At 37.6% G+C, this 25,247-nt stretch overlaps 1 protein-coding gene across 6 annotated transcripts in view; it reads right to left on the bottom strand.

Moving 5' to 3' along the window:
- CNKSR2 (connector enhancer of kinase suppressor of Ras 2) overlaps positions 1 to 24,466 on the bottom strand; it is a 288,141-nt gene extending 263,675 nt beyond the window's left edge. Inside the window, exon 1 of one of the 6 annotated variants that reach the window (XM_028522246.2) lies at positions 23,854 to 24,466. In XM_028522246.2, coding sequence (XP_028378047.1) covers positions 23,854 to 23,917 — 64 coding nt within the window. In that variant the 5' untranslated portion in view covers positions 23,918 to 24,466. The remainder of the gene's footprint in view (positions 1 to 23,853) is intronic. The other 5 variants (XM_028522249.2, XM_028522244.2, XM_028522248.2 and 2 more) reach the window with 5 other exon arrangements.
- Between the last annotated feature and the right edge of the window lie 781 nt (positions 24,467 to 25,247).

Raw genomic sequence — 25,247 nt, 5'->3', positions numbered from 1 at the left:
CTACTCATGGGCACTTGGAATGTTTGCAAATCTTGGCTATTGTAAATAATGCTGCAGTAAACATAGGGGTGCACAGATTCTTTCAAATTAGTGTTTTGGGTTTCTTTGGATATATTCTCAGAAGTGGAATTGCTGGGTCATGAAACAGTTTCATTTTAATTTTTTTAAAGATTTTATTTATTTATTTTTAGGGAGGGAAGGGGGGGAGAGAGAGAGAGAGAGAGAGAGAAACATCAATGTGCAGTTGCTGGGGGTTATGGCCTGCAACCCAGGAATGTACCCTGGCTGGGAATCGAACCTGGGACACTTTGGTTCCCAGCCCGCGCTCAATCCACTGAGCTACGCCAGCCAGGGCTTTGTTTTAGTTTTTTGAGGAAACTCCAAACTGCCTTCCACAGTGGCTATACCAATCTACATTCCCACCAGCAGTGCAGAAGGGTTCCTTTTTCTCCACACCTTTGCCAATATGTTGTTTGTTGATATACAGTTGATGGCCATTCTGACAGGTGTGAGATGGTATTTCATTGTGGCTTTAATTTGCATTTCTTTGATGATTAGTGATGTTAAGCATCTTTTCATATGTCTGTTGGCCATTTGTATCTCCTCTTTGGAGAAGTGTTTATTCAGGTCCTTTGTTCCATTTTAAAAATTGGATTGTTTGCTATTTTAGTGTTGTTATATACATTATTTATAAATTTTGAATATTAACCCTGTATCAGATGTACCATTAGTGAATATGTTCTCCCATTCAGTAGGTTGTCTTTTCATTTTGTTAATGGTTTCCTTTGATATGCAAAAACTTTTTAGTTATATCTATATCTATCTATCATCTGTCTATCATCTTCTCAAGGGAAAGACAGAGAAAGAGTGTGAGGAATTAGACTATGCAGGGGGTAGAATTATTGTCTCAAAGGCTGGCTTTCTAAGTTCTAAATTAAAGTCTTTGGTGACAAAAGTTGTAAAAAGAAGGGTATAAAAAATAGAGATAGATCTGTAACCTAATGTCTTAGGAATTTTCCAACAAAAATTTGTAAATGTAATTTGGCACTGATGGTCTACACTTGGGGGATTCAGATTTACCTAAAACATTAAAAATATACCTTATGCTTTTGTTATATGGCAAGTCTTTACATAAAACACATGAAGTTTTTTTGCCTGGCATTTAATTCATAGGATAGAATAAAATTAAATTTTCTAAAAATTCAGAAGGTCCAACTTTCTCTAGGAGTCACTAATTTACATATAAAGAAAATCAAGAATAGCCATCATTCATTGCTTCTAAGCCAAATACAGGAATAAAAAAATTAGAATCAAAGAATCTTAGCATAATGCTCTCCAGTTGCATCCATACTGTCACAAAGGGTAGGAGCACCTTCTTTCTTTCTGTTGTATAGTATTCCATCATGTAAATGTGCCACAGTTTTTTTATCCATTCATTTATTGATGGGCACTTAGGTTGCTTCCAGCACTTGGCTATTGTAAATAATGCTGCTGTGAACATTGGGGTGCATAGGTTCTTTTGGACTGGTGAGTGAAATAAGCTAGGTGGTGAAAGACAAGTATCATATGATCTCATCTATAAGTGGAACCTAATCAACAAAACAAACAAGCAAGCAAAATATAACCAGAGACATGGAAATTATGAACAAATACAGTAACCAGAGGGGAGGTTGGAGGGCATGATGGGGAGAAAAAGGGGCAAGGGTTTTCAGGAACATCTATAAAAGACACATGGACAAAACCAAAGGGGGGCAGGATCAAGGGTGGGAAGTGGGGATAGTTGAGGGGAGAGTGGTGGGGGAAAAATGGAGACAAGTGTACTTGAACAACAATATAAAAAAAGTTAAAAGAAGAATCAAGGAATCTTAGAGTTTCAAAAGACAACATATCACCCAACTTTCTTTTACAGCACAAGATCGAGAAATCTAAATTACTAACACTAGGTTAACTGATGGAAGTAAAGCTGTCTTGGCCACCTGATTTCATTTTTTAAAACGGCATTCATTTAGTTTAAAATGTATATGATTTAAAAAATGAGTTATAAATGACTCACGGCCAACCTACCCCCACCTCAAGAAATCCAAAGTTTGAATGAAAGAATAAAATCTGGCATGCTGTTGTCCCCTGTCATTTAGAAATATATCAATATAAAAAAGATGGAGGAAGTAGCAATGACAACAAAACCATGGTGAAAGAGATTTCTCAAAAGCTTTACAATCAACATCGTTGCATTGTTATAATGATTAAAATGAGCTCTTAATCAATTTTCATGTTTTAAAAATTCTTCTACCAAATTTTATATGTGAGTTGACATCAGTTATACAAGTGCACTAAGGTTGGATAATTTGTCCAAAAAATATACAAATGTAGGTCAAAATGTGAAACCTAATGAAAAACAAAACTGCTAGTAATTTTTTTTTAAATGCCAGCATATTAGCTTTTGGAAAGTACACTTTCCAACAACCATTCAACATTGGAACTAATTGGTAGGTTTAGTGCTTTTCAATTGTCCTCAATCCGAATACCACTTGTGACACAAGAATAAGAAAAGGCATTGTTTTGCCAGTGATTCTCTCTCCTTTTCAGTGATCCAAACTCAAATGAATTGTTTCATTTGTATCTTACAATTGACCTTTTTTCTATGAAAAGTCAATACATTCTTACCACTTGAATGGACCTCTAGTGCTTACAAGTGCCTGTCATTTTCACTGTACAGATTCAGTGTTGAATAATTTTGGTTACCATGTACATGACTTTTATGATAAAATTCATATTCTAATCTTCTGACAAAGCCTGAGAAATGAAATTTCAATGATTATGAACCTTTTGGTAAAATGATGCTGAGAAGTATGAGGAAACATGATATGCAGGGTCTACCACTGAGATAAGGAGTTTACCTACTTCAGACTTTGTTAGGGATGGCAGGCCCATCAACTTTATGACCTTTGTATTGAGTTCCCTGGCGTGCAGAGTGAGAGATAACATTCTCATAATTAGACAGAATTACTTAAATGGTCCTTTAAATCAAATAGGAAAAAAATGGTCTATATATAAATGGGCCAATAAAGCTGTTAGAGACAGAAGCAGGTACACAGAAGACAGAAGCCAATAAGAGGGAAAGAGTTCTCAAGAGAAAGCCAGCCACCTGAAATTTATACTCCAGATACATTTTTAAATCAATATAACCTTCTTTGTACACCATGTCTTAAGGAAAACATACGCATTTTGTTTTATTTATTTTTTAATATAGTTTATTGATTATGCTATTACAATTGTCCCATTACCCCCCTTCATTCCCCTCCACCCTGCACACCCTCTCCCACCCACATTCCCCACCTTTAGTTCATGTCCATGGGTCATAAGTTCTTTAGCTTCTACATTCCCCATACTATTCTTGCCCTCTGTCTAGTTTCTATCTACCATCTATGCTACTTATTCTCCGTACCTTTTCCCCCTCTCTCCTCCTCCCACTCCCCTGTTGCTAACCCTCCATGTAATCTCCATTTCTGTGGTTCTGTTCCTGTTCTAGTTGTTTGCTTAGTTTCTTTTTGTTTAAGGTGTGGTTGTTAATAATTGTGAGTTTGATGTCATACATGTTTTTTATCTTCTTTTTCTTAGATAAGTCCCTTTAACATTTCATATAATAAGGGCTTGGTGATGATGAACTCCTTTAACTTGACCTTATCTGAGAAGCACTTTATCTGCCCTGCCATTTTAAACGAAAGCTTTGGTGGATAGAGCAATCTTGGATGGAGGTCCTTGCCTTTCATGACTTGGAATTCCTCTTTCCAGCCCTTTCTTGCCTGTAAGGTCTCTTTTGAGAACTCAGCTGACAGTCTGATGGGAACTCCTTTGTAGGTTACTGTCCCCTTATCTCTTGCTGCTTCTAGGATTCTCTCCTTCATTTTTACCTTGGTTAATGTAATTGTGATTTGCCTTGGTGTGTTCCTCCTTGGGTCTAACTTCTGTGGGACTCTCTGAGCTTCCTGGACTTCCTGGAAGCCTATTTCCTTTGCCAGATTGGGGAAGTTCTCCTTTATTATTTGTTCAAATAAGTTTTCCACTTGTTGCTTTTCCTTTTCTCTTTCTAGTACCCCTATAATTTGGATGTTGGAATGTTTAAAGATGTTCTGGAGGTTCCTAAGCCTCTCCTCAGTTTTTTGAATTCTTATTTCTTCACTCTTTTCTGTGTGGTTGTTTCTTTCTTCTTACTGGTCCACTCCATTGATGTGAGATCCAGCTTTCTTTCCATCACTATTGGTTCCCTTTGTATTTTTCTTCATTTCACTTATTGTAGCCTTCATTTGTTCATCTAATTTGTGACCAAAATCACCCAATTCTGTGAGCATCCTGATCACCAGTGTTTTGAACTGTGCATATGATAGGTTGGCTGGAGTTTCATTTGTTCTTCTGTTTGAGCCATCTATCTGTTTTTTATTTTGTCTGGTCGCACCTGAAGTGTAGTAAGAGGCAGAGCCTTAGGTGTTCACCAGGGCAGGGCACTCCAGTTGCTGGGTTGTGACATTGTATGTGGGGGTGGGGTCTGAGAGAATGGTGCTTGCTCTACTCTCCGTGGACTTTAGTCCCTTCCACCACTTTCCCCAAGCAAACTGGACCTTTTTGGTGCTGATTCTCATGTGGGTGGGATTGTGCACCACATGCGTCTTTCCAATGACCTCTCCTGTGAGGCTGGGAGCCCCACAGGTGTTTTCAATCAGTGCCCCAAGGCTCTATTTCCCAGCGCTGGGATCCTGGGTTATGTGCAGTACCTTGCTTCACAATTGCCGCCTCACTGGGTCTGCAGGATGCCACCCCTCAGCTGGGGTTTGCCAGCTGCCCACTTGCATGCCCAGGGTTTGCCTGCTGCAGTCTTACGTGCCTGGTGCCAACGCTCTTTGTGCCCCTCGACCTCTCTCTGCCAGGCTGCCTGACTCCGCCCCTCCTACTGGCCTGGATGAACGTGTTTATTTTAACTCCTTGGATGTCCGACTTCCATACAGTTCAATTTTCTGTCAGTTCTGGTTGTTATTCTGTTCTAAATTGTTGTTGTCCCTATCTTTGTTGTGTGAGGAGGCACAGTGTGTCTACCTATGCCTCCATCTTGGCCAGAAGTCCATTATTTAGTTTTAATTTAATTAGTCAGTCATCACATGGTATATTGAAGGTTGTGGAAATTCAAAGATGAACATGAAAAGCAACAACCAGGTGTTTTTAAAGCAGTGCTATTCACAGCAGGTCTGATTCACATACTTTTTTTACAGGTCTTGGTCTTGGCTAGTTCCTCAGCTCCGTTCCTTCTGGCCTCACCAGGACTGCAGCGGAGCCACCAGGTGCCCTTGGTGGCCAGGACTAGTGCTGCACAAGCCCTCCTGCGCCTGGAGCCCCACGTCCTCACTCAAATTTTATTTTTAAATTGGAATACTTAAAAATAATTTTCCATAAAGATCATTTTCAAATCCTGTTCAGTAATTAATAAACTATTATTTTGCCAGTGTGAAGATGTTACTCCATTTCTACCTGTGCTACATCTTGACTAGTTCTATATAAAGCACATATTCCTAATCCCTATTTTTAGACAAAGATACTGAGGGTTTGAGAAGTGAAGAGATGAGTTCAACACACATAGCAAATACAGGACAGAAGTGAGGTAGGGACAACAACTGGAGAGACTTCTAATTCTAACTCAATACTACAGATCATTTCTGTTGCCTTTTACATACAGTGCTTCCTACTAGATATTTGGCCCTTTAATCTTTTTTTATTCATCTGTATGAAATATAGAGGTGGAAGAAGAGAAGGGTAGGATAGGGAAGTGTTTTGGCATGACTGCAGGTGATAAAGATGTTCTCAATGGTCTCGAAAGGCATTATCTGGCATTTTTACTTGGGACAGTAAAATGCTAAATTCATGGCAGCTTACAAATAAATAGTGGTTACTATACAAGATTACCCTTAATTAACTTCACTGAAGAACTTTTGTCCATCTGCATTCTGAAGAAGCTTCCAAGTCTACTTCTTGCCATCTGTATTTCATAATACAAATCACAAAATTTGCTTCTGACATTGTTTTAAATTATTAGAAAACTGTATTATTACAATAGCTAGTCATCCTACACATGTATAATTTTGTTAAGAAAATGTCTTTGGAAAGTGGTAAAAATAACTTTAATCTAAATGTTGCCCACCTGTTCTGGGACCGACTCTATCCTAGGATAGATATTGGAGAATCTTGAAAAGTCAAACTCTTTTCCAGTCACATATTCAAAGATAGCTTCAAATCCTTGATATTTAATGTATAATAGCCAAAGGTTTTTTTTTGTTAGCATAGAAATTTATTTGAATTCAAAATAATATGGTTCTATTTTAACCTACTATATTCTTCATTCAAATGCAGACACTTTACAAAAAAAAGATGAATGTCCACCGGTTGTTTTTTGAAGATTTCTTTAAATGTAAAGCATTCTTACCTTACTAGAACAAAACAAAGCAGACAAATGAAACAAACTCTATTTCATTCCTGTGAGCATAGCTTAAAAAATACTTTGTAGAAAAAGCAGAAGCATTTCATAGAGAACACATTAATGCATATCTATGCTGGTACTCACATAAAGTGAAAAAAAGAAAAAGACATTTAGCAGCAAGCCAGGGAGATAATTCTAAGACATTCACATCATCAGCAGCAGAACTTCACACTTTTACAAAGGTGGATTAATAAACAAAGAATCAAGTTGAAATTGTGATAATTATAACATTTAAATTTATTGTGGCAAAGAAATATCGGGTTAATGCATTAAATTCCTAGTCATGGTTTTATGTACATATTATTAGATACTGTTCCTTTTATAATTTTCACTCCAGTCAACCAGAAAACAAGATCTTTTTTTTTAAAGATTTATTTATTTATTTTTAGAGAGGGAAGGGAGGGAGAAAGAGAGAGGGAGAGAAACATCAATGTGTGGTTGCTGGGGGTCACAGCCTGCAACCCAGGCATGTACCCTGACTGGGAATCAAACCTGCGACACTTTGGTTTGCAGCCCCAGCTCATTCCACTGAGCTACGCCAGCCAGGAGAAAAAAAGATCTTAACCCAAAAGATACAGGAATAAAGTGCAAGTATTAAAGTAGCCCTGTTTTCAAATCTAACAATTTCTTGGAGATGTGAACAAAGGAGACCTTTAGTTATAACCATACTCATATACAAACTCAGCTAGTAAACACACTACCTGACCCCATAATACAATGAAAAAAAAGGTGTTACATTTAATGACAAAAAGAAAAATGTTTTCTTGCAGAAAAGCAATAAGAAAGGTCACTTAGTTATCTTCAATTTCAGCATATGTACTCTAGGCAAATATGTGCCCTCAGTAAATGTGTGTATACATTTATATACACATTTATATACTCAGCTGAATATCAATTACTATAAAGCCCAACATTTATTCATTAAAAACATTTTCATGGCTTGTTTAACATCCCGATACAGTATATGCAGGAAACAGAAACCACAATTAGGAGTGTCAGCAGTCAGGCTTGGTTAACCAGATTTAGAACAGCACACTCCTCTGTCCAAGAGTTTAACTGCAAATCTGTTAGCAGTGAAGTAAAACAAGGAGATGGAGCTAACTTTTGGTGGTCTCCATCCTATCCCATGAACATTGTTTTCTTTTCTTTTTCTAGTTAAATGTGGAAAGAGTATTTTTAATTTTAAAATGTTGTGTTCTAAAGTTAATAAGGAAATACTCGCCTTAATTGCCATATTAAATCATTTTGCCTTGACAGGTATTGTTAGAACACTTCATCCAAAAACTGCACTTTGACATTTTTCCTGGTGCACACGGAATATTTTCAAAATAGATAACTTACAAAGTGACAAAACAAGACTCAAAAAATTCAAAACATTTGAAATTATATCAATATTGTTCTCTGAACACAGTGGTTAACTATAATTCAAGTATAGATAAAACAAAAAAAATTATGAGAAAATTATACACCATGCTTCTAAACAACCAATACATCAAAGAACAGAAATTTATTTTTTTGTAATTCTATTATTTTACTTTTAAAAATTATTTAATTGTTGTTCAATTACAGTTGTCTGCATTTCCTCCCCCACACCCCAGCCAAACCCACCTCCCTACCTTGCTTCCACCCTACCCCTTGGTTTTGTCCCTGTGTCCTTTACAGTAGTCCCTGAAAATCTTTCCCTCCCATTGTCTCCTCCCTCCTCCCCTCTGGTTATTGTTAGTGTTCTTAATTTCAATGTCTCTGGTTATATTTTGTTTGCTTTTTTTCTTTTGTTCATTGGGTTCCAATTATAGGACCAATCATATGGTATTTGTCTTTCACCACCTAGCTTATTTCACTTAGCATAATGATCTCCAGTTCCATCCATGCTGTCACAAAGGGTAGGAGCTTCTTCTTTCTCTCTGCTGTGTATTATTCCATTGTGTAAATGTACCATAGTTTTTTGATCCACTCATTTACTGATGGGCACTTAGGTTGCTTCCAGCACTTGGCTATTGTAAATTGTTTTTTTTCTTAAATACATTTCTTGATTGGCAAAAGGTTAAAAAATGTATTCAAGTAAGAGATTAATTTCAGTAGAAGGAAAACAAGGCATATGATTCATTCAACTTTAGTTTTGAATAAAAGTGATTTTATTCAAAATTATTTTTTCACATTGTGAAGAGCATGAGGTTTACACAGCAGTGGTAAGGCAGAGGGGTTCTTGATTCTAGGACAGGACAAGTATTGTTCCTGGGAACATTTTGAGAATTGTGAGGAGTTTGGGGTTACTGAATGATTGTTAGATCAATGGACACAACAGTTCCACACTGAAGAACTGCATGTATCCCATGTGACTTTTTGTTTGTATTTGAGAAGACTTTATTAACACATAGAGGCAAACCAAAGCTATTTCATATATGAGATATTGCTTGTATTTTGGAATTACCAAATTTGAAATAAACTCTAATTTTTTTATTTAAATAAACTTTATTTTAGAATAATTTTAGATCTACAAGACAGTTGCAAAACTAGTAAAGATAGTTCCTGCATAACTCTCATCCATACTTTATTATTAACAGCTCACATTACTATGATAAACTAAGGAACATTTGTTACAACTAAGGAACCAACACTGGTATATTATTAATAACTAAACTTCACACTTCATTTTCATTTCAATAGTTTTTTCCTAATGTGATTTTTCTGTGGAAGGATTCTATCCTGAACACTGTAATACAAATACCATAATCATCATGTCTCCTTTGCTTCCTCTGGGCCATGATTTTTCTCATATTTTCCTTGTTTTTGATTATCTTGAAAGTTTGGAGGAGTACTGGACAGATATTTTATAAAATGTCTTAATTTGGGGTTATCTAATGGTTTTCTCATGCTTAGAGTGAAGTTATAGGTTTTGGGGAGGAGGATCACCTAGGTGAAGTGCCATTCTCATCGCTTCATATTGAGGGTACATGCTATCAACATGTTTGTCCACTGATGATGCAAACCCTCATCACCTGGCCAATATAGTGATCACTAGGTTTCTCCACTGTAAAGTTGTTCCCCCTTCCCACTCTCTACTCTTTGGAAACAAGTCACTAAGTGCAGCCTACAATCAAGCAGTGGAGAGTTAAGCGCCAACTCCATGAGTGAGGATTATCTACATAAATTATTTCAAATTCTCTGTTGGGAGATTGTTTCTTTCTTTCAACATTTATTTATGTCACTATGGACTCATGGATATTTATTTTATACACTGAGTTATAACCCAATACCACTTTTATTGCTTATATTGTTCCAGCTTTAGCCTTTGAGAGCTCTTTCATAATGGCTGCCAAGTCTTTAACATGCCCTCTTTGAGCACTTCCTTACTTTCTGGCACTATAAGGTGCTCCAGATTCATTTTAAGTAATCCCTCTCCAGCCCTAGAATCTGCCATATCTCCAAAAAGCTGTGGTTCCTTCCCACATGACTTTTAATAATTCCTTAACAGGAATTATTAGGATGCCATATCAAACGAGGCTAGTCTGTACTACTCCTAATACTCATTTTTCATTCTAGTGTGTATCAGTTCATCTACTCTTCCATTTTCTTGTAGCTATATAAATTCTTAATTTACTGTTTTTCCTAAATCCAGATATGCTCATTATAAATAAGCAAAAACATCAATTCATCTTTTCTTGTATAGTCATATTGAGCACTTACCATAGAAACCTACTTTATTTTTATAAGTTATTTTCCCTTTTTGTTACAGTATAGTCATTACAGGGATTTTGTAAAAATATGTGAGTAGGTAGGCTATATTATCTATTTCAGAAGACATTACATAATGTCTGTTACATAAAGGGGGAATCGAGTCACAAAGGTTCAATGTAGGAATAAAAGAATAAGGTAGACTACAATGTGTGGACTTTATTTGGGTCTTGATTTAAGGGGAAAAACTGTAAATATGTTTATGACATTCATGAAATTAGATATTTGAAAATTTAGATATTTAAGGATATTAAGGAATTAATTTTGGTGTGATAATAATGTTGTAGAGGTGAGTGTGTGATGTACAAGGGGGCACCCCACAAAAAAAGGAATTATCTTGAGGGTGTGCCCCCTTGTAGTACAGGCTTCCCCTACTAAGTGCATGTTCTAGGAACCCCTCTGCATCGGTGTACCAGCTGGCATTGCTGTGAGAGGCTGTGTTCAGCTTCAGTGAAAAATTTTTTGAAGACTCTTTTAACCCATTTGCCCATTTCATGATGGGTGATTTGTGAGCACTTCCTTACTGGGCAGATGCACACTTGCCCAGACCACACTGAGTGTTCAACAGTTATTGATCAAAAATGGCATGACCCCTATGCCCCACACTCCCTATTCAACCGATCTCACGCCAAGTGACTTTTAAACGTCCTCAAAGGGAAATGTTTTGCTGATGTGGAAGAAGTGAAATGAAAAACAGCAGAAACACTAAAAGGCATCAAAACTGAAGAGTTCAAAAGTGGTTTTGAACAGTGGAAAAAACATCTCAATAGGTATATTGCATCAAATGGAGAGTACTTTGAAGGTGACAAGTTTAAACATGTAGGAATAAACACACAATTTTCTTAAATAAATTCTGCTTTTTGGGGGTCCCCCATATATCTTTTGAAGTATTTTACTTTTTAATTTAAATATTTTATTGTTTATGTTATTACAATTGTCTGAATTTTTCCCCCTTTGTCCCTCTCCGCCCAGCCCGCCCCCTGCTCCCACAGTCAATCCCTACATCATCATCCATGTCCATGGGTCACACGTATATGTTTTTTGATTAATTCCTTCACCACCCTTCAACCAGTATCCACTTCTCCCCTCCCCTCTTGCAGCTGTCAGTCTGTTCCATGTTTCTATGCCTCTGGTTCTGTTTTGTTCATTAGTTTATTTTATTCATTAGATTACACTTATAAGTGAGATCATATGGTATTTTTCTTTCACCCACTGGCTTACTTCACTTAGCATAATGCTCTATGGTTCCATCCATGGTGTTGCAAAAGGTAAGAATTCCTTCTTTTTAACTGCTGCATAGTATTCCATTGTGTAAATAAAGTCTTTCTTTTTTTAGAGATATATACCAGCCATTATTTGTGTGATACCATTACTGGTTTTTGGTAGGGAGAAAAATGTTACTAGATCCCAAGGTACTATCCTGCTGTATTTAGTTTCTCTGTGTGTGTTGGTTACAAGCATAAGAATAAGCTGGCAAAGCATTTGAAAAAAAAAATAAAAATCAGAAACAATTTCCTTTAAACATTAAATTACACACATCACGAAGATGGAGATTCATGCTATTACCATATTTAAAAGTCTATCTCTTACCAGACAACTTATTAACATAGGATGTCAACAATTTCAAGGAAAGTAATAAAATTCTCTAAAACATCTTCAAACAAAATTAATTTTAATTCATATGGATTTTAAAAGACAATGAATGCATTAGAAGAGAAAAAGTGCTTTATATAATCAGAAAATGCTAAGTCAACTTCAGAATAGTTGATAAAATTTACCATAGTTCACAGTTGTTTTTATTGTCTGTTTTCCTGGGTATTGTGGTAGCTTCCACGCAAAGTGAGACTTCAAATCATTCTCTCCACAAACAAAGAACAATTTAAATTGTTTTCAAACATTTAGAATTTCCAGTCTAAATAAAACTCGCCTAAATTCTATTAAAAGAAAACAAAGGGAAATAGAAAATATAATTTTTGTGTTTCTACTCGGAATGAATCCAACTTTAAGTTCCTAAATATATGCTAGAATATATATATATATTAGATACACATGTAAAACCACGTGTATTATTATTATTTTTAAAGATTTTATTTATTTATTTTTAGAGAGGGAAGGGAGGGAGAAAGAGAGAGAGAGAAACATCAATGTGTGGTTGCTGGGGGTCGTGGTCTGCAACCCAGGCATGTACCCTGGCTGGGAATCGAACCTGCGACACTTTGGTTCGCAGCCCGCGCTCAATCCACTGAGCTATGCCAGCCTGGGCTTATTATTTTTGATATATATAATGCAGATGGAATTATACCTCTTATTACCATTTTATAAGTACTCAACTGATCAAAAATCTCTGACTCAACTTGACCACTCCATATTTTGCATTGATTTCAAAAGTTTTTGACAGATTATGATTAAATTTACTCGAGCATTTAAGTTCCTTTTGTGATTCACTACGCTATTTTATTTTGGGAGACATTACATAATGTCTGTTACATAAAGGTGGTATTGGGTCCCAAAAGATCAATGCAGGAAAAAAGAATAAGGTAGACTACAATGTGTGGACTTTATTTAGATCCCAATTTAAGAGGAAAAAAAACAATAAAAGTGTTGATGATATTTATGAGATTAGAAATTTGAATAATTAGGATAATTTGAACTTTTATGATTAAAATGTTTCCAAATAAAAGAAAAACTATTTGAAGGTAACACTTACTATTTAGTAGGTAGGTAAGGGTTTCAAAGCTATAGGAATGCACTGAACAAATTCTGCTATTAAAAGAAACACTAATGAAATACAGATAGCGGTACTCTAGCTGCTAGGTAAATCTGAACAAAAGAATATAATAGAATCCATTATTTCTACTGAAATGTATGCTGTTTATGAACATCTATTATCAGGCACCATGTACATTTATTGATACTCCTTTTAGAACCAAACATCTCATCCCTGGGTTGGTAGTGGCAGTGGTCTGAAGTAGATCTTTTGTCTAAATCTAGACTAAGGAGAGGAAAACATTAAACTTCTGGGGTTCACATCAAAGTAAGAAAGTTATCCCCAAGACTACAGTGATATGTAACATCTTTGTCACTGGCCAAAGTCCTATTATGAGTGGAAACACCTCACCACAACACATTCCCCCACCCCCAGTGGCCAAAAGGACCCAAGAAGCACCCATCTCAGCACACACTAGGGAAGGTTGGTCTGATGGAGAGGACATTCACACCTTTGAAAGTATTCCCAGGATTCCTCTCATGTCACATCTACCCCTGGTAGAAAAAAACAAGGTGAAAATATTATATATATTTTGGAATCAGTTGGAAATATTTCAAATTCTGTTTCTTCCACTTACTATTTAGTCATTCTTCAAAATATTTCTTGAACACCTGCTCAATAAATATTTGGGTATATAGGACAAGTCACTCAAGGTTTCTAAGCAAAAGTTTCTTCATCTGTAAAATACAGAATAATTCTAACCTTTCAGGGTTAGGATAGGAATAAAATAATGTAGGGAAAGCACCTAGAACAATACTTGCTATATAGTAAGCGCTCAACAAATATTATCTATTATTCCATCTCTGAAGAATGCCAACAGAATGCAACTTCTTTCTAAATCAAAAAGAAAGCTGACATTTATCGTGTACTTACTATGTGACAGGCATCATTTTAAGCATACCACAACCCTATGAGGCAGTTAACATCACCACCCCTATTGTACAAAAATGAGAAAACCTGGCAAGTTACTTAAACTCCCCCTCATGAAGATCACACATATAGGAAGTAATGGAGCTTGGATATAATTAACCCACACATCTGATTCCAAAGTGTTTGTTACCATATTCTATATGGTGCCAATTTTTAAAGGGTAGGAAATTCAGGAGTTTTTTTAAAAATCAAGTTTGAAGATAATTATGTACAAACCTAAGGTGTGTTCTTCACTCATGAAAGTATAAATCCAAACCAGTAGGGAAAAAAAGAGTTGACATCAAACCTAATTTCATCACTGAACAGCTGTACAATCTCTGTTGAGCTGCTTGACATCTCTGTACTTTACCCGTAAAAAGCTGTTACTAACTGTTCCTTATCTCACTTTTAAGGATTACTAATAATAATAGATGTAAAGTGAATGAGACATTTTAAACTTAGGTGAATGAGGGAAAGAACCAAGCTATATCACAGAATGTTTGCAAAACTATTCCAAAAATCAAAAATCATGATTCTAAGTGTGTGGAAATTCTGACTAAAAATACAACTCATTTCTAGCTAGCATGTTTACAGTACAGAAATGGCTCCTGGCAAAGTCAATTTATTTCCAACCTTGTTTGCACTATTAGATTGATCAACATACCCTTCCTTCCCGTATTTAAAGAGTAAACTTCAATAGCACCCTACTGAAATTATCACAAATCCTAAATAAACAGGATCTGAATTAACTTGTTTTTACCATAAATATACTTAAAGTATCATGTCTAGGGATACACTAGAAAGAAAAATTATTTAGCCTTAAATATTCCATAGAACGAGCTTCTCTGTGTGTGACAATTCAATATCAAACTGAAAACCTATTGTCTGACAGCTACAAGGCAAGGGAGCAGCCTTCTACATAAGGAAACCTCTGCCACTGATTTAATGAAACACTGATGCCAACAGAGACTGCCACAAAACTCACACCACGGCACCATATGGAGGGAAATGGGAAAGGAGCACCTAGGCATGCCATCCACATTGGCTCTACATCACATTGAACTTGGTCTCTGCACGGGCTCCAGCAAATAGGGAGGAAAACTAGCAACCAGACTACATGTCTGTTTTAAGCACCATTAGTAAAAACTCTGCAATATTTTTAATATGTTTTTAATAGCCTAGTGGCTTATTTTGAAAGCCAAATATAAATGAATTCACAAACTTAAAATATGAATTTTCTTCTCAGCCAGGAAAAAATAAACTCCCATATACACATATGAAACATACCAAAATTATAACAAGAATTCAGCTAATGTTGTTGAAATTAATCCTTCAATATAATTACTTATGGCAAGTATTTTTAAAGGTCTTTATTAATAAATTACATTATAAGTCTCACACAAATGACTAGAAAATATTCTTTCATAATTTGGTAAACAAGTTGAAAAAACTAAAACCCAGGATTTAAGCCAGCCTTCCACTGATTTTTTTGGAAGACATCACTCGAGAAAACATATTACAACCCCATTTTAAAAATAGCAGATGTAGCTGAAACAAAACAAAAAGTTCAAATAAACAGAAAAATAATATTGGGCAACACTTTAAAAGCAACTAACAACATGTTTTTTTCTTATCTATCATGTTATCAGTAAGACTATTCAACCCATCTAATAAGACTAATTTCCAAGAACATTAATGTCAAGTAAATATAAAACAGAAAAGTGTGCTATAGTTGATATTAGTTATATAACGTTTTTATTGTGGTAAATTATAATGCATTAATGCCGTTGTAAGTTTTGGTTTATTCATAAACTTCGGTCCTTAAAACAATTTTTGTGACAAAATATTCAACAGATGAACACAGAAACCTAAACAGCAGTTATTTTACTTCAGTAAAATTTAAATTCACATTGTTATGCAAATACCTGCAACCCTTTCTTTCCTAAAATTTCAATAGTAAGATTAAGAAAATAAAAACTTCTGTTAGAATAATTGTAATTTAAATTGAAGAAGAAACTAAATACATCTTTAAAGTTCAAAATTTTTATCACGCTGAACAGTTATTTGTAATTGAAATCAGGGCACAACTGCAATCCATGCTTTTGCGGTACTAGCTAGAATATTCAAGCCCGGAAGTATTGTTTTATTAAGAGGTAACAGACTGGCATACATATGTTAAGGTTTTCACTTATTGTAGTATATACTTTAATTATTCTAAATTTGGGGAGAAACATGCTTTATTAGAAAAATATCTACAACTTGCCTACTAGTGACTATCCAGAAGCATGTAATTCACTAAATCTGCAGGAGGCACCTGTGTTCAACAGGTTAACACAATAACTCTGCATAGGTTCTTAACAAGTGTCTTTAAAAAAATTAGTCCAAATAAATTAATATTTAGTTTAAAAATTAAAATTTATTTTTAAAATCAGATGGAGAAGTGGAAAATTATATAAGAAATGCTGGTTTGAGATGTATCTTTAAATATCTTATTTTTATGTCTGTTAATAAAAATTTAACATCAGTATTAAATATGAGATAATGGTTCTCATTAAACTAAAGGATTATTTTTGCATTATATCATCCACATTAACAAGATATTTTCTTCTCACAGGAGAAAAATACACTTTAATTCTTATATGAGCTTGTTTTTGTACTTTTATAAGAGGATAAATTTAAGGCACTTTATCAATTTCAATCTACCATGCATTCCAAAACATACAGAGTTCTTTCATTTTATTTATTTTTTAGAGTTCTTCTAAAAACACCAAAATGAAGAAACAATTAGAAAATTTGTCTGAAAGAATATACGGTAAATGCTCAAGAAAAGGGATATGTTTTAATTTTGAAAGTAATGTTTGTCCATTGTGTTGGTCTATTAAATATCAGTAAATACTACTTATAGTATTATATTAATGGCATAAACACAGAAATGTTACAAATTCATTGACATTATTAATATTTCTTAACAAAATGAATCTAAACCATGATTTAGATAACTGAATTGGCTAGATGGAGTAATACAACTGTGAAATATGGATAAAGCAACCCTACTTCCACTGTGTCTGGCACGCAGTATACAACTTGGCACTGAAGTATATCCATTAGAGCATGATAAGGGACTTTACATGCATTGTCATTTAGGAAAGCAGATTTGCTGACAGGCAAGAAATTGAAATCTGTGGGTAAATTTATTTACTCCATCAATCAACAAATATTTCCTGAGTGCCTACTTTTCACCATATACTTTCTTTTGCCTTATTATGCAAAAAAAGAAATGGCCCCTGCCCTCATTAGAAACAATACAAATTAATGTAAAAATAAAACTAGCAAAAAGGATAAAGAAATACATGGCACTAGCAGAGCACATAACTGAAGATTTGATGTGACTTAGGGAATCCGAAGGCTTTTCTGAGGCAGTGAAGGAGAGGCTTGAGATCTAAAGGATGAGTAGGACTTAACTGGGTAAAGAACAAAGGTGAGAGACAACATATCAAGTGCAAAGGCCTAGCGCTGGGCAAACAGCAAGAAGGCCAGTGTAGCTTACCTCACAGGCAATAGCCAAATCTTCAAGCGTCTTATCAGCCATTTTAAGGACTTTGATCTTTATCCTAAAAGCAGTGAGAAGCCATTCAATTTTTTAAGCTAATGGGGGTGAGAATTGAAAAAATAGGGTCAGGTGAGAATCATTCTCAAGAAGTTCACCCTGACTACAGGTTTATGGATCAAACAGAGTAAAATGCTATAACTATGATGACCTTGGCTGAAAAGATATTTTGCTATTTGCAACAGGAGAAAAAGAGAAAGCAAACTACATTATTTTACCTTTTTAAAACACAACCAGCACTTCTCAAACTCTTCCACTGATGTGTCCATAATCCTAAAGGGACTCATCACTCTGGGAGGTCTGGGAAATGCAGCTTTATAAACAGCCTGCTGCAAGCCTAAAATTCCTGTTAGGCCTCTGGTTTCATCTTTTAAATCATGCCAGTTTTGCTTTCTACAACATGAATATAATATCTGTTAGTTTTAATATAAGAATAATGTTTTAAAATACTTGGCAAAAATCAACCCTGGCTTCTTTTGATATTTTGACTTCCACAACCATAGAAATGTACCATTTTAGGGAGAACCGGCCTATGGTTTGTATGAATAATGTGAATCCACTCACTGAATGTTATTCGACACTGTGATCCTATACTGAAGACTACATTTGCTGTTCTTTAGCCAGACACTGAACCATGACAGAAATCATAAAAAATATAAAACTTTAGACTACATTTTTTCAAATTATGTAACCTCCCTTTCCCTTCCCCATTATAAATCAGTCCAAATGATCCACCCTTCTAGTACTTTATAGAAGCTAGTCCTTCACCTTTCACATAAGCCTTATGTGTGAGGCGCTACAGAGAAGTCACATAGAACGCTATAAAAGTCATTAAGAACAAATTAAGTCCGAATCTGAAGTTATTCTGCTGTAAATGAAAATGATAATTTATCATTGGTTTAAGGACAGCATCAATATTTAAAAGGCTATATTCATTCTTCACATAAGAACTTGGATCAGTAAAATTCTAAATATCCAACAACACAATGTTAATGATGCAATTAATCTTCAAAAAACTCATTTTAACATTATTTCTAAATTATTCCTGAGAAACAGATTTGAAACAGCTGTACCAATTCAATACACATTCTTTGTGGGCTTATTTTTGGCAGCCAAAGTTTTATAATGTGGTATTTATTTAAAGTCAGGACATGATGAGAGTTTTATTGTCTTTGTGAAATGCAGATTTGTTCTTGTACTTTTGTGCCACCTACTCATGGCTCCTCCCTCACTTTCCCTCTACTGCCCACCTCTCTTCTTCAGCCAAACAAACCTAGACACAATCCCTGTGGTTAATTACCCCATCACAATTCTAGAGTCTCTTGCTGTGCCTCTACACTTAGAATGTACCCCTTATACTATGGCTTAATTAAATTGCTTAAACAGTTGCTAAAACCCCACCTTCCACATGGATTCCTTCCTGATTTACTAAAATCATCATCTTCACTTTCCATTGGTGCTTGTATACATTATGAAACTTTAAAATTTACCAAATGTACTAGTTGGTGCCTGTCTCTGTCTTGGCATAGGTTTATCAATGTCACTGCCATCCCTTAGGAGACTAATTTCCCCGAAGTGGGGAATAATTTATTTAAAATAATCCATTAAAACACTTCCATAAAGAAGTACTGCATAAATAATACATATAAGCACCTGAATATATATACATAAATATCTTTTTTCCTAATCTGCACTATATCATGAGTGTTCATTTAAAGAGCAAATGTTAATGACATTATAAATAAGTGATGTTTCTTGTGAACTAAACTCTGCATATAGAAAAGGTAAATTTCATCTTCACGTGAAATAAAAGAATTCCGATTCCAAAAATGTCAAATCCAAAGTAGGTGATTATTAGTGACTATCTAATCACACTGCAATTGAGAAAAAAGGAAGTGGTAGGGCCAATTTGATAATTTTTTTTTCTTGCAGTGTATACTCAAGTTCCTGCCACAATTATTTCTGATCTCTCTCCCAAGAATGTTTAGCTCAAAATTTTGACATTTTCCTTTATCTAATTAGATATATGTCATCCTCAGCTCTGGGTCCTATGAGGGGGAAAAATTACTAAAAAGCATTGTACCTGTCAAAAGCTTTTTACCTTATCAGATACATTATCTTTTGCACCATTTAACTTTTATACTAAATAGACCTTATTTCATAACTGCATTTTCCTCTTTTTAGGGTTATATGTAAAACGTTGTTTTTATCTTTGCTTTTTATGCCTAAAATAATGTATTTCATTTTCTATTTTCTTCTTCTTTTTTGTATTTCATCTTCTATCCTCAAGATGGCTGAGTCATCAGGACAGAAATTAGAAGTCAGTGAACGCTTCTTAAAGAAAATGGTTTATAGTAAACAGGAAAGAACACAGCAGTTAATTGTGGGATGGTTTGAGAAGAGGCTATCCATAAAATTTAGATTACTTTAGGAATCACAATAATACAAGAATGGATGAAGCTAAATCACAGGGACCATAAGAGAAGAGCAACAAAGCAGGGCCTGTTGGTTGACTCTGAAAAAATATTCCATTTTATTTGATCCAGAATGGGATTGAGATCACTGGGAAAATGTCATGGAAGGAGCTGGCCCTAGAAAATAACTTTATCTTAGTCATGTGGATATTTTGAAAGGTTTTCAAAGTTGGCAAGGGTGTGAGAAGAAAACTGGAATTACTGGGGGTGACATGGACAAGGAAAATGAATAATAAAATTAATAATTGAAGCCTTAAAGTGTTCAGAGGTTTTCTGCTATATTTCAGAGGGCAAAAATATAGACTCAAACAACTGCAGATTGTGACGTATTTCCAGGCCCTGCAAGTGAATATATAGGAGCTGAGAAATAATTTTAGAGCAACAGACTGAGCAAAGATTAGAAAGTTATTGGCCTACTTTTCTACCTATAGCTTTTTAAAATAATTGCCTTGCTTTTATGTACTGTAAAAAAATTTTATGTTTTAAAATTTGGTCAAAACTTTAACAGGACTGAATGTAATTTCTAATTGAAAGAAGTCAGTTTCAAAAGTTAAATGATTTTGATTTTCTCAAAAATATTTTTATAAAATTCATTCTCAGGTCTATAAAATATTTTCAAATAGCCTGAAGCACCATCAGGATGATCTAGAATATAACTGCTTATTTTACTGACTCATGAGGAGTTCATATATTTACTGTAACTAACACTGACACTGTGTCACATCAAATCTTCATTGTCAATAGAAAATTTAGTGAGTACTGTATTTTACAAATAGTGGAGTTGTGGTGAGCAAAAAATGCAAGTATTTCCTATATCTTTCCCAATAATTAATATGTAGATTTAATATTTGTTTCCCTGAAATATATTTAATAAAAAGTAACAGATCAAAATGAATTGCAATATATAAATGATCCCTCATAAGTAACCTTGAATATATGCTACCAAAGCTTAATAATCCTGTCAGTCTGTTTTTTTCCCCTTCATTTCCCTCTCTCCTTACTGAATTTCTATACCACTTCTATAAATTGTGTGGAAGCATAAATATATGGCCATTCTATTCTTATGTGTTTAATAGTTCTTTTTCTATTTAGTAAAGGGAAAAGTACCCTAGAAAGAGCATAAAGCATGTACCTTACTGTATAGAGTTATAACTATGAGTGGGACTAGTTGAAAGCATATGTAATATGCTTTAAATATTAAGGGTGATGAAACTGTCACCCTGAAGAACATCGCTCTGAAAAACTCCCACCATGTTGCAGTTGTTCAAAAATTCTTTAGTACTGCCTCTATAACACTATACAGTATACAACACTAAATGAGGTTTAGACATTCCAAAGCTACAGCCTGAATTAGTTGACTTTTAAATGTTATTGCATCTGAGGAAAGGGTGACAAGTAGTTTTTAAATGTGTTTTGTAAAATCTATTTAGGGAAAAGTGCACAGAAGGAAAAATTAATTAGTCAACAGTGTAAGTTCCAAGTTGAGGAAACATTCCTTTCATCCAACATTTTTTTATCTTATTTTCTGATAATATATCAAGTCAAGTTTATACAAAGATTATGAAGATTTGGAAATTTCATCAGTAAGCATTTTGAACTTGAAATATATATATAATGACATCAGTTATTCTCTTCCTGTCTAATGTATACAAGGATATACAGATTCCATCTTGGCAACCTCACTGACCTTTTCAAATAGTTCTAAAATGCGTCACCAACAGGTATGAAAATCAGTTAATCAACTTGAATATAGCAGTCATTTAAAACCAGAGCTAACAATGTTAGCACAACTTCAAAGAAGCTGCATTTTAGGCTGGAGAGCTTTTTAAAGGATGATTGTACTGGAACACTAATTATGTGTGTCAGAATATGTGCATTATATGTTCTACTTGGTTCAATGGACTTAAACTGTAGAGACAGGGGAAACTGCAAGAATGCACTGGGAGGGTAGGAGGTGAAGAAGATGGAGTATGCAACGCTCACTACAAGCATCATGGGAATTTGGGAGAGGTAGTCTTGAAGGTAATCTGACTGCCATGGAGCCAAGACAGCTTTGCTTTGAGAATTTCAGTAACAGACTCAAACTAAAGCAATCTTTTAGGCAAATTCAAAGAAAGGGTTTAGATGAACCATTCCTACTTCTTGCATATACCCTCCTCTTTCTTCCATGACTGAGAAACTGAGAAACAGATGTTTGTCTGTATCTGAGAAGGGGGAGGGGGTTGGTGGCTGGTGGGATCTAGGAAAACAGAATTTCAATAGCAAATATGAAAAGAGAAGTAGAAACAGAAAAAAGATGAGCCACTGCAGCACTTTGTCTTAGTCATGGCACCCATGGTACCTTAGCACAATGCACCGCACACAGGGGAGCAGTCAATAAATAATGAATTTGATTTAATTCAATACATTCTCATTTGTACTGTGCTTTGCAGTTACAAAGCACTTTCCACATATTAGAAAGGGAAAACATGAAGTAAATGAGGGATAAATGGGCATATAAGGGAATAGAAGGAAAGCACATGGATAATGGAAAATCCACAAGAATAAGCAAGAAGCTAAAAAGGTTTGGAAAAAGAGAAAGAGAAAGAATGAGTTTCTCCCTATCATTCTCAATCACTTCCAATCACCCCTATCTTTCATTCTAAAGTACCTGGATCTTAGAAAGTCTGCCCACAAAGCATGCCCTGAGAAGGGACTCCCTCATTTTGGAAGGCACATTTTTCACAAATGATAAACCTTTAAGTCCCTGACTAATCTACTTTGTGTGTGCCTAGGAATAACCAGGAGCAAAGCTGTAATATCCCAAGTGTGTACAGGAATCATTTATTCATCCAGTTCACCCCCTATCAGTATTCCCAAAATCTTAGGAATCTGAGGGACAGGAGGTGGGGGAGCAGTGGTCATGAAAAGGGGGTTCCTCTACAGGCCCCTTAACTCAGACAACAGAGGGAGATAGTGAGGCAGGAAAGCCCAAGGACTAGAGAAAAGCTCATGACTGCAACTAGGAGGGCTAGCGTTTCTAAGTATGGTTCTTAGAAATTGCCAGGGAAAAGAGGGGGAGAGACTTCAAGATGGAAGAAATGAGGAATTTGAATGCACATCACCTTACACCTGGCGTCGAGCCCCCACGCAAAAGCCCTGAGATCCAAAGCCTCAACCGGCTACAGAAGAGGAGGCAAAGGACGCAGGGGATGCGCTGGAGGGAGCCCACCAGTGCTGATGCTGTCCCAGGGGAGCCTGTTTCACTCTCCCCAAAGTAGAGCATCCCCCCAGCATCTTCAGCCCAATCTAGAGTAGAGAGGTTGCTTCCCAATCCAAACTGGGGCGGCCGCATCCTGACCCCATTATGTGGGCTTAAAAGTTGCCAGGAGAGTTGGAGCTGGTAGGGGCAGCCGCCGTGGGGGCGTCAGGTTTCGAAGGAACAAAGGGGCCCGGGAAGGGGCAACCAGTGGAGCAGGTCCCTTGGGGGGCTCCTCCCTAAAGGAAGAGACAAGGGTCGTCACGGCCTCCCGGCCTGGGGGTGCCAAGGGGAGCAGGAAAGCGGGCAAGATGCGCCTGGATTGCGCTGGGATACGGCCGCCCGGTTTCCAGCCTCCAATCCTCCCGCGCTCTCTGCGCCCCTCCGGCTCAGGAGCTACCGGCTAAAGACAATGGGAGACCCGGATCCCGAGCCCCTACCGGCCCTGGAGGACCCCCACCGTCCCCGCCTCCCAGCCCTGAGCACCACAATCGGTGGGTGGGAACCCCAAGGCGGGTTTGGAGGTGATGGGTTCCCCTTCCTTCCCCCACGCCGGGACCCCGCACCCCAGGGCCGCTTAGCCCTCTGCACAGCAGGCATTACCTTTCATCCAGTCCACTACTTGACTCGGAGACCATTTGCTCACCGGTTCCATGATCAGAGCCATGGGCACAGGATCGGTTCGGCGAGGGGTGTAGAGCCCAGACACAAGACGAACTCAGCAGCCCAAGCCGCCCTCAGGTGGGGTCCCTTGCTGACCGCTGCCTCGCTGGGCGGGCAGCTCGGAGAAAGCGGCTTTTGTGTGTCGGGTCTCTTGGCTGCAACGGCTCTTAGCACACGGCGGGCGGGCAGCAGCCGTTGGAGCAGTGATAGGGAGGGAAACGCCCCGGGGTCTCAACTCCTCTTGGTCCCCGCTGAAGCACTGGCTGCTCTGCTACTCCGTTGGGGTCTCCGTCCCTCAGGGCTTCAGTTCATGGCTTGCACAGCCGAGGGTCTCACGGCTACGGGAAAAAGCCACCACTGCCGCACGCCTGCAGCCAACTTGCCCGCTCGCCTCGCGCGCGGGAGTGAAGCCCCAGCACGACAAGCTGCCCGGCGGAAATGACGAGGGGCCTCCTGCCACCCAAAATATCTCTCTGCAGCCCTCGGGTGCGAGGCGCGCGCTCCACGAGCCCCCCGCCCGCTCACACAGCCGCGCGATCCCGCCCCCGGGGAGGACTGCAGGCACGCGAAGCGCGTGCGCGTGCGTGCTCCTGCACGAGGCCCGAGACCGGGTCGCTGTCAGTTAGGCAGGTGCGGGCGGCTCTCAGCCTAGCGTTCCCGCCCCGCGGGCCGCCCCGGGACAGAGGCGTGTGAGGAGCGCCTGCGCGGAGTCGGCAGCGTTGGCGTCGGCGGGCGGCGGCGCAAGCCTGAGCCCGGGTCAGTCAGTCAGGTGCCTGCAGCGGGAACGCAGTCCCAAAGGGCCTCGGAGCTGTTGCTACGCCGGCGTGAAGGGCTGCCCACCAGTTGCTGAGGCAGCTGTGGAGGTACCTGCGGCCCCCGCCAACGAGGGGTGGGGGACCCTGCTGAGCACCGGGTTACAGCTGGAGCCCGGGCTTTCCTGGCTCCCGTCCTCCCTGCTGCTGAGTGGGCTCCCAAGGTGGTTCCCGAGGCCCGAGCGCCTTTGGAAGAGGCGTGGAATGCCTCCGACTGCTACTGGGCTCTTTTCTGCTACCAGAAGAGCCGCGATGACGAGGCAGGAGGGCCGGTGCACGCAGCCCGAGACCTGCTGGTGCAGTCTTGATACCCAGACAGGTCGGGCCCACGTGCCTTTTGAAGGGCTCTATGTCGTGTTTTCGGCCAACTCCTCCAACGCTGAGAGTGCCCAGTACCTCTTTTAGAGGATGTCCTTTTGTTTTCAGATATTCTTATATAAGAACTAAAGGGGAATACTGAGATGTAAAATGAGTGACAAATTGAAAACAATGTGATTCTTCAAAACTTCTGTACTTCACTTA

The sequence above is a fragment of the Phyllostomus discolor genome, chromosome X, assembly GCF_004126475.2.
Source record: "Phyllostomus discolor isolate MPI-MPIP mPhyDis1 chromosome X, mPhyDis1.pri.v3, whole genome shotgun sequence".
Classification (NCBI taxonomy): domain Eukaryota; kingdom Metazoa; phylum Chordata; class Mammalia; order Chiroptera; family Phyllostomidae; genus Phyllostomus; species Phyllostomus discolor.
The sequence above is the reverse complement of the archived record's forward strand: the minus strand, read 5'-3'. Positions and strand labels throughout refer to the sequence as shown.